This window comes from Rhodamnia argentea, chromosome 11 (genome assembly GCF_020921035.1).
Source record: "Rhodamnia argentea isolate NSW1041297 chromosome 11, ASM2092103v1, whole genome shotgun sequence".
Lineage (NCBI taxonomy): Eukaryota > Viridiplantae > Streptophyta > Magnoliopsida > Myrtales > Myrtaceae > Rhodamnia > Rhodamnia argentea.
Genome location: NC_063160.1, coordinates 2318611 through 2328677, shown reverse-complemented (window position 1 = coordinate 2328677; position 10067 = coordinate 2318611). Strand labels below are relative to the sequence as shown.

Below are 10067 nucleotides of genomic sequence, written 5' to 3'. Positions count from 1 at the left end.
AAAGTCTATCATTTGTCTCGCTTTTGAATGAAAACGTTTTGGTCTAAACATTGCTGGTAATGACAAATTTTTTGCCGTTGACTAAGTTTGTCGAGTGATGGAAATAATTTCCCGCAGAACGAGCAATTAGTGATGTATTTGCAATCGATTGACTTTCGAATCCATCGTCTCTAGATTGGCCAACGTATTTTACCTGTATCTTTTGGAAGTGACACGACATGTTAAAATATTTATCGACCATAAAGGGAATCTTATATGAGTTCTAGCAACATTGAAGATACTAGAATTGAAGATTCCAGCTCAAATCACGGAATGTAGCATTGTGCATGCACAAAGTTCCGACACGGATACGGTTCGTCGAGTGCTGTTTTAACACGCATGTATAGTAAATCCATAGATGCGAGGAAAATCATATATATTTAAATCACGGCCGTCGTGTTTGTAATGAGTCGGAAAAACAAAATCAATGAAATAATTGGGAAATATTTCTTCGAAAATGTGCTCTAAATTGATATTTGGCCGAGAAAGAAGAAGGGATGCCCGAAACGACCGCGTTTTTCTTCAATATAATAAGGTGGAATATCATCAAAATTCTCAAAATACCTCTAAAATTAGAATTAGAGGGAACATATTATTTCTCACTTTAGCAGTCAATCATGATTCAGGAGTTAATTAATAGATTTAATTTATATCATAAAAAAAGGGACGCCTTGAAGATCATGGTGAAGATAGCCAAGTTTATAATTAATATAAATCCGATCATATAACATGTGTTTAAATTAAAACATATTTATTTGCTACATAATTAATAGTACAACTAGAACCACAATTATATAACAATTTGAGCATGAATTAATATTTAGTAATTGTGATAATCATATGTTATGAATATGCTAAATTATAGTTAGTGAGCAACTAATTATATGTTAATATATCGGAGAATAATTTTTCTTAATATCAACATACCATAATAATTATTGTGTCAATTGTATACTTTGTTAATTATGATTAATTATACAATTAAGTTCAAGTATTATTACATAAATAATATTAACGAATTTACATAGGATAATATAAATTGTAATCATAGTTAATAATCGAACATTCGTAGAATGAGTGGCATAAATGAGGATAGGGAGAATTTTGGAACTTCTATTACTTTGCTGCGTTTGGTCGTCGGGATTTACGGTCGGGATAGGATTAGATAGGATAGGATAAGAAATCTAGGGATTTGGCCATATCCTATCCATTGTTTGGTGAATCATGGATTTAAAGTCGGATATTCTCATATCCTATCATATCATGCATTTGGTAGAAACCGTATATCAATATAAAAGACAAATATGCCTCTACGTGATGCTCATGAAATATTCCGATCTTATTACTATAAAAATGACTTTTTCATGCACAAAAAAACTTGAAAATATACACATTTTATTAGATTTTCAAACCTCTTTGCAAAAAATAAATAAATAAATAAATAAAATGAAAATAGAAACAAATGAGACAAGAAAGTTGTCATCATTCTAAAAGTTAGCTTTCATATGACGGTAAGAGAAATCTTATCCGACCTTATCCTACCCCCTCCCCTCGGATTTTTTTATCCGAGTTATATCCCATCTATATCCGACATTATACTATTCGAGACACCTACCAAACACGGGATAGGATAAAATATATCATATCCCGAGTTTTATACGGATGACCAAACGCAGACTCTAATACGGTGATCCACATAATAGTCATTACGGTTTTGGTTGTATTCGGGATTGCGCTATAACAGCTAATACCGCAAGTCCGCAAGCAAATATTGTAAAAGCCGATCGACTCTAATAGGTCGTAGCGTAATAGTTCCTAGGGTTAATAGCATGAAAAATCCCAAATTGATATATATGTGATAAATTTACTCCGAACTATTTTTTTGACCATAAAAAATATCAAACTGGTATACTCGTGATAAATTTACCCAAAAATAATTTTTTGACTATCGAAAACCCCAGATCGATACACCTGTGACAAATTTATCATTTGTCAGTTTTCGTTAAATTTTATTGTCAAATTGCTTAGTTAGATGACACGTGACGATTACTGGTATACCAATTTGGGATTTTTATCATCTATTTGTCATATGTATATCAGTTTGGGATTTTTCGTGATATTAATCTAATTTAACAAAAACTATCGGTCTAACAAAAAAGAAAAACTAACGGATAGTAAATTTGTCATAGGTGTATCAGTTTAGGACTTTTGATGGCCGAAAAAATAGTTTTAGATAAATTTGTTACATGTGTACTAGTTTAAGATTTTTCGTGATATTAACCCTAATTCTTATTCTCGGTAATTTGACGGTAAAATTTAACGGAAACTATCAAATGCTGAATTTGTCACAGACATACCAATTTAGAATTTTTGGTAGTCAAAAAAATAATTTGAAGTAAATTTGTTATAGGTGTATCAGTTTAAAATTTGTTATGATATTAACCTTGATACTTATTCAATTGGAAGGAGTTGCAAGTGATACCATACCAGATAATCGAGTTTGACAAGGGATTTTGGGGAATTAATTAAGTCCATATTAATTTCTGGATTGCCTAAGTTTTAAATTGTCAAAATGACAGTTGTTTTTATTATTTTCATAAGACAAACAAGCGAGAGAGGCAGTGAAGTGAAGTGAAGGCACGGGCTTCTCTGGCTTTTTGAGATGAAAGAGGAAATTGTCATGTTGCTGATCCAGCACGTGTGATGCACTCTTGTCCATGGAAAAAGAGACGCCCCTCCTCCATTTTTTACTCAATTTGTGTTATGGAAAGAAGTGAAACCATTTCTTATTAGCAGCATGCCAACTTGGTGCCTGCAGAACTGCAAGCTTGTCAGATTCATGACCTTGATTATTTAATCACAATTTGGCTAAGCTGGAGCCTGGAGGGCATACCAAATTCAAATAAATAAATAAATAACAAGAGGAAAAAAAAAAGAGGATTTATTTTGGTGGGGTTGTAGTGCCTAAAGTGGAAAAAAAATGTAGAAATTTATAATCCAGAAAGCACAAAGTTTGAATTAAAGGAAAGATCACCACATTACACATTTGTCAATTTAAACGTTTCATTATAATTCCTTAAATTTCAGTCTAGCACATTCTACAACGATGGATATAAAAGACTGCGGTGACGGGTTGCCAAAATATCGTCCTTCCGAATTTATAATAAAGGGACAAATGCACCGAAAGTCCTAAAACTTGTCACGAAAGTACAATCGAGTCCTAAAGATTTCAAAAGGTACAATCAACTCCTATAACTTATCATGAAAGTGCCATCGAGTCTTAGAATTTGTCAAGAAAATACAATTGAATCCTAAAACTTTTAACAATGCAATCAATGCAAGGACTTGATTTCACCAATTTGATAAATTTTAGGATTCGATTGCATTTTTTAAAAATTTTAGGACTTAATTGTACTTTTAGATAAGTGTTAGAACTTAATTACACTTTTTGAAAGTTTTCGGACTAAATTGCTTTGCAAGTTTTAGAGCTTTTTCAATGTATTTTTCGCTATACTAAACACTTTTCTGGTACCCAAGAAGCAAAAATCATGTTTTTAGGCAATGTAGCTATTAATATCGACATGGGCAAATTTTTTTGGTAATCGTAAAAATAGTGCCTTGGCCTTTGCTAGCCTGGCGGTCAAATGCCAGCCATAAGTTTGTGGCTGGCAAATAAATGAAAAGAAAGAAGACTAAGAAAAAAAAAATTTAATGGCAAACGAAACACGGTTAATACTATGCCAACGTCGGGCAAGAGTTTTCATAATGTCTTTCCAGTGTGTGTGAGAGAGCGAGAGAGAGAGCGAGAGAGGTGTGAAGAAAATTCAGCAGAAAAGTAGATTTTTCAGTTGGTCACCATCACTGAGGGAGAAGGAACACATCAGAGACAGAGAGAGAGATGTATTCAACTGCTTTCTAACACACACACGATCTTTGAAATCGAATATGCTCCAAGGAAATCCAAAAGACAGACATTGATGACAGAGGAGGCAGAAACATAATTCAACTGGAAGGCCAAATATATACAACATCTTGCGACCAAAGTTCAAAGGAAAACCAGCCCTATACGTATGGAAGAACAAGAGTCCTTTTTTTTTGTTCTGAATTACATGCTGATACATACATCGAATTCACGGAGATACAGAGGACGACGACTAATCTGGAACTTACATTGTAGGGGAAAAATTTGATTTTCGAGCTGACTAGAGACCGTTACCGCTTTTCTTTTGCTGTTTGTGTGCGTTCGGAAAACTTTTTTCTCTTCGCAAAATGATGGGGGTTTTCGATTTGATTAGGCTACTGGTTGCCGGACTCGGGGCCTTCTTGTATGCTCAGGTCCGACATTTCCACCGAGCTGAAACCCCCGTCCTCCGTGGCAATGGTGGATATGGAGTCGAGGCCCGATCCCGCCTGTATCTCCTTGAACATCGCTAGGACTTGGATCATCGTGGGGCGCCGCCAGGGCCGGTCGTCTAGGCACGCGCAGGCAACCTTCAGGTGCTGCAACAGCTCAATCTCCAGGTTGGGGTCTTCTTTTATCAGCACCTGGTCGAAGACGTCCCTTATTTTCAGCTTGGCGTGCTGTCTCACCCACCCGACGAGATTGTTGTCCCCGAAATCAGCCGAGTCCGTCGGCCGCTTCCCGGTCAGCAGCTCGAGCAGGACCACCCCATAACTGTATACGTCGCCCTTGGTGGAACATCGGAAGCTCTGGTAATATTCTGGAGGGACGTACCCGGGAGTGCCGGCTAGCGTGCTGACACTCAAATGGGTGTCCATAGCGCTCATCAGCCTTGCCATCCCGAAATCTGAGACCCTAGCGTCAAGGTTCTCATCGAGCAACACGTTGCTCGACTTCATGTCTCGGTGAATGATGTGCGGGTTGCAATTGTGATGGAGATAAGCCAGTCCCCTAGCGGCGCCGACGGCGATCTTCCTCCTCACGGCCCAGTTGAGCTTGATCCCGATCTTCTTCTGATCACGCAGGACATCCTCGAGGCTTCCGTACTTCATGTATTCGTAGACCAAGAGCCGTTCTTCCTTCACTTTGCAGTACCCCAGGAGCGACACCAAGTTGCGGTGCTTGATCTTCCCGATGGTCTCCATCTCGGCGGTGAATTCACGGTCGCCCTGTCCGCTCACGTGGATCAACTTCTTGACGGCGACCACACTCCCATCCTTCAACTGAGCCTTGTACACATCACCGAACCCACCTGAGCCGATGAGGCTATCGTTGTGGAACCCGTTGGTGGCATTGAGGAGGTCAGCGAAGGTCAGCTTCCGGAGGGGCTTCTCAAACGTGGCGAAGTTTATGCTGAGAGCCTCTTGCACGCTCGTGAGCTTCCAGCTAGCATTGGCAGGCCCTGACTGGGAACGACTGTCAATGTAGACATCGAGCTCTGCCTCCTTCTTCTTCTTCCTCCTCTTCCTCGACTCCATCGCCACAAACATCAGCCCTAAAATGCAGAACAGCGAGAACAGCAAACCCATCGCCACGCTTCCCGCGAGGGACGCTTGCCTCCGGTGTGACTTCTGGTGCTCGGAATTGGCACTTGAGGCCGGGTCAGAACTGCATGGCGGAAGGGGGATCCCACAAAGTCCTGTATTGTTCATGAAGCTCGAAGCCGGTAAAGTACCCATCTGCCCATTCTCCGGGATGGACCCTGTGAGTCGGTTATTCGATAAATTGATCTCGGTGAGCATTGATAACTTGCTCAATGTCCCTGGGATGCCTCCTTCCAGTTCATTGTTCGATAGGTCGAGAATGTTGACAGTGTGCAAATACCCGATCTCGGGTGGAATAGGGCCAGAGATATTGTTATGGCCCAAGTTCAGAATATATAGATAGAACATAGATCCAATTTCCTTCGGAATGCTGCCCGACAGCATATTGTGCGAGATATCAAGGAAAATCATCGACCCGTTATTTTTGAATGTGGGTTGGATCACACCTTTGTACACTCTGGTGAAGTTGCAGGGGTTCCTGGTGGAAAGCCTGTTCAATTGTTCCGGCCTAATCCCCGCGAACTCAAGCAAATTCCCAGCTCCATGACACCCTTTGCTGCCATCATTCTTAATGTAAGCGTACCTCTTGTCATTGTTGAACTTAACCTCGATGTTGCCCGATTCTTTGAACAGCTCGGGCGGGATGCTCCCGTTGAGGAGATTGCTGTTGAGATCCAACCAGATCAAACTGCGAGAGTCGCCGAGCTCGGGTGGTATTCTGCCATAGAACGAGTTGTTGCTGAGCTTGAGGATTGCGAGATTGGAGAGCTGCCCTATCCAACCTGGGATCTCTCCATTCAGATGATTGTTGGAGAGTGAGATCCAATTCAAGTTACTGCAGTTGCGCAGACCAGACGGGATGGCGCCCGTCAACTCATTGAAGTCCAGAATCAAGCTCTCTAGTGTCTGGACATACGTGAGTTCCTGAGGGATCTCTCCATCGAGTTCGTTCAACAGAATGATCAAATCGTGGAGCCTAGACAGAGAACCCAAACTAGGCGGAATCCCACCCTTCAAGTAATTGAAGCTCAAATCGAGCGAAACCAGCTGAGAACAGTTGCTCAGGGACTGCGGGATTGAACCCGTGAACCCATTGTTCTGAAGATAGAGCTCCTTCAAGCTATTCCTAGGATCTTGACACAAGCCATTAGGAATCATCCCAGAGAGATTGTTTGAGCTCAGATCCAACATCTCCAAGGAAGTCAAATTCGAAAAAGAATCCGGCAGACCGCCCGCGAAATTATTGAATGACAAAACCAACTTCCTCACCTTGCTCATTCTCATGAACAAATTCACGGGCAACTCACCAGAGAAGTTATTATTAGACAAGTCGATAGATTGCAGAGCATAGCAAGAACTGAAACTAGCAGGAATCACACCGGACAAGTTATTCTGAGAAAGATCGAGCTCCACGAGACCTGGACAAACCTCGGCGAGGCCAGGAGGGATCTCCCCCTGAAACTCGTTCCTAGACAGATGAAGAAACTGCAAGTTCTTGGTCGGGAACGAAGGGATTAGACCTGAGAAGTGGTTGTTGGAGAGGTTCAAGAAGCTGAGCTGAGAGCAAGCAGAGACCGCACGCCCAATATCGCCAGAGAACCTGTTGGAGGACACATCCAGATGCTCCAAGGCCGAGCAGTCCCCGAGCGAAGGCACGCTCGCTGAGAAGTTGTTCATGGATATGTCCAAGTACTGCAACTTCCTGCAGCTCGAGACATCCACATCCCCAGTCAACTTGTTCCCTCTCAGGGACAAGTGAGTCATCGCATCGCATCCACCGGACAGAACCCGAGAAACATTGACATTAGACCCAGAGAACCTGTTGTAGGAAAGGTCAAGAACCTGCAAATTCTCGAGCCCCTTGAGGCCGGTGGCGGTGGCGACGGCGGCGCTTTCTTGCACGAAGAAGTCGAGGCTGTTGCCGGAAAAGTTGAGGACTTTGAGGTTCTGGCATGGACCCAAGTTGGTGATATCCGAGATTGGACCGGACAAGGCGTTCCCAGATAGATCTAAGCTGCTCAAGACCGCACTGCATTTGGATCCGGACGGGAAGGACAGAGCGCCGCCGATTTCGGCGGAGGTCAGGGACAGAGACTCCAAGAACCCCAGAGTCAAGAGGTGGGCAGAAACAGAGTGAAAGTCCGTGCTCAAGCTGAGGGAGGCGAGCTCAATGGAGGCCACGCGGGCGGACTTGCAGGAGACCCCGGCAAAGGCGCAGGGGTTCTGGTCGGGAAGCCAGTTGGGGAGGAGCGAAGGGTTCTTGAGAGTGTTCTTGAAGTCGACGAGCTGCTGAGAATCAGTGTTTACAGCAGAGGAGGAGGACGACGACGACGAAGCAGCTTGGTGGATAGAGAGGAAGATGAGGGGGAATATGAGCAAGAGAGAGAAGTGGGTCATTTTTGTTTCCTTTTTTCGCCCTTTCCTCTTTCTCCACCCTGAGGTTGGTTTATTACAGAGGGAGCGCTCAGGGGTGGTCGAGCTCCGCCATTAGAGAGAGCTCAAGCACAGAGAGAGGTGCCTGGTTGCTGCGCAGAGAGCGAGGAGAGAGAAAAACAAAGTAGAGCAGGGGAAGGCGAGAAGGGTATTTATCAAAGAAGAGGGAGAGAGGAGGAAAGAAAGAAGAAAGAGAGAGAGAGAGGAGGGGACACAGCTGGTGCTCACATGCCATGTGACCCTCTGATCTCCGTTTCTCTCTCTAGAAAACTGGAAAAAACAGCAGGTAAAATTCACTTCTTTACACTGTAGATGATCGCTCTCTCTCTCTCTCTCTCTTATCTTCTTCTTCTTCTTCTTCTAGCTGCTCTCCATCTGCACTTATGAGGTTTTGTCTGCTTCTCTCTCTCTCTCTCTCTCTCTCCCCTGAACGTGTGTGATTAAGGAGTGGGGGAAGCTGCTGCAAAGATCAATTCTTTAATCTCTCTCCTCTCTCTCTCTCTCTCTCTCTCTCTCTCTTCCTTTTCGCTTCTGCTGCTGTTGGGTAATGAGCAAAAATTTCTTGTTCCTCTCTTCCTCTTCCTCTTCCGTTTAACCGCATAATGATTATTACCCCCTTTCTGTTTCTCCCATTTGGTTTCTCTCTCTAGAATTGTGTCTTTGTCTCTCTAGCTTTTCCCCCCGTACGTGCGATTTAAGGAGGGATCCGTCGCTGTCCATTTGTGGGAGATTCCTCTTCCCCTTGAATTATTCTCACGAGCCCTAATTGCATGATTATAGGTTAAGATCTTCATGGTCCGAGGTCACCCATTGTCCTATAATTAGGATGCATTTGTTTAGCAGGAAAAAAATAATAATAATAAAAAGAATGATGATTTATACAGCTCGCAAAATAATTGAACATAAAATATTTTTATTGATCGTGTAAATCATTATGGATAGTAAAAAATATTTTTTATAGACTGATTATTTCAAGTCGCACAAAAATATTTGAACATGAATTGTCGTGGATGATGGAAAATGATTGTCATTAGCTTATTATTTCAAACGATATAAGTGGTTAGTTTTTAGCCCGATAATTTTCAAGCCATTCATTTTCCGCTTAATAAACAGCACATTAGGAATGAAATATTTTTTTTTTTCATTTTTCAATGTATTGAACATATTGTCCTGGGGAATAATTATTAAATTAGTCCTAATTCTATCGTGGGATGCCAATTCGATCCGAAGTTTTTTCAAATTTGCCGATATATTCCTTTTTTTTTTTTTGTGAAATGCTAATGCATCCCTTACGGTCAATTGTCGCAGGAAATTACTCGTCCAGTCATGTGGCAGGCCTACATACACAACTTTACTATAAATGACGTCCTATGTGGATAGCTAAATCGGTGATCCGGAAGGATTACATTGACATGCTGCACAAAGATTTAGGACTAATTGAAAAAATTATAATTGAATTGACATTTGCACAATCGATTTATAACTTAATTAGTCATTTTCTTACTATTGAGATCTGTGGTGTAACGACAAATCATCTTAGGGTATCAAAAGAGAGCTCGAATACGAACCGATTAAAATATCAAGTTGGGTTATAAGTCAATAAAAACATATATTAACTACTCTCCATCACCTAAATCTCCGATACATGACTGCTCCGCTATTGCGGTCCCAAGGCGCACCCTAACAATCCATCCCTCCTGTGTGAACCTTCCATAGTTGGCCTTTTACCATTCTGTGTCAACATATTTCAATTTGAATTTTCTCGCCATGCATTGGAAGATCGAAGAGGCGGCAACATCCATCGTTGGTAATTCGGGGACTCCTCGTTGTAGCTCTATGTACCTTAACCCCGTTGTGTCTCCTCTCGCCTCCCCAACCATGATGGTAATTTAATTTTGACCTTAAAGTCACGTTCACGAGATTTCAATCTCTCTTGAAACCGACTTGATTAAGAAGTTAGCCAATAAATTGACCAAGAAGCTAAAGGTTTTGACTTTCCTTTTGAAAAGTTAAGAGGCTTTTTGGACCTTGAAGAAGACTTTCTCGAGAAAAAGAAGAATGGTTTGAAATTTTGTGATGGCAAAGAAATA

General features: G+C 41.6%; 1 protein-coding gene across 1 annotated transcript; it reads right to left on the bottom strand.

Moving 5' to 3' along the window:
* Positions 1-4019: 4019 nt before the first annotated feature.
* Positions 4020-8491, bottom strand: LOC115744084 (systemin receptor SR160). Its single transcript, XM_030679174.2, has one exon. It carries the CDS (start codon positions 7939-7941, stop codon positions 4336-4338), a length of 3606 nt encoding a protein of 1201 aa, XP_030535034.1. The 5' UTR covers positions 7942-8491; the 3' UTR covers positions 4020-4335.
* Between the last annotated feature and the right edge of the window lie 1576 nt (positions 8492-10067).

Bases quoted from the DNA above. Each gene is read 5' to 3' on its own strand.
- LOC115744084 (XM_030679174.2), bottom strand. From the start codon at position 7,941: ATGACCCACTTCTCTCTCTTGCTCATATTCCCCCTCATCTTCCTCTCT.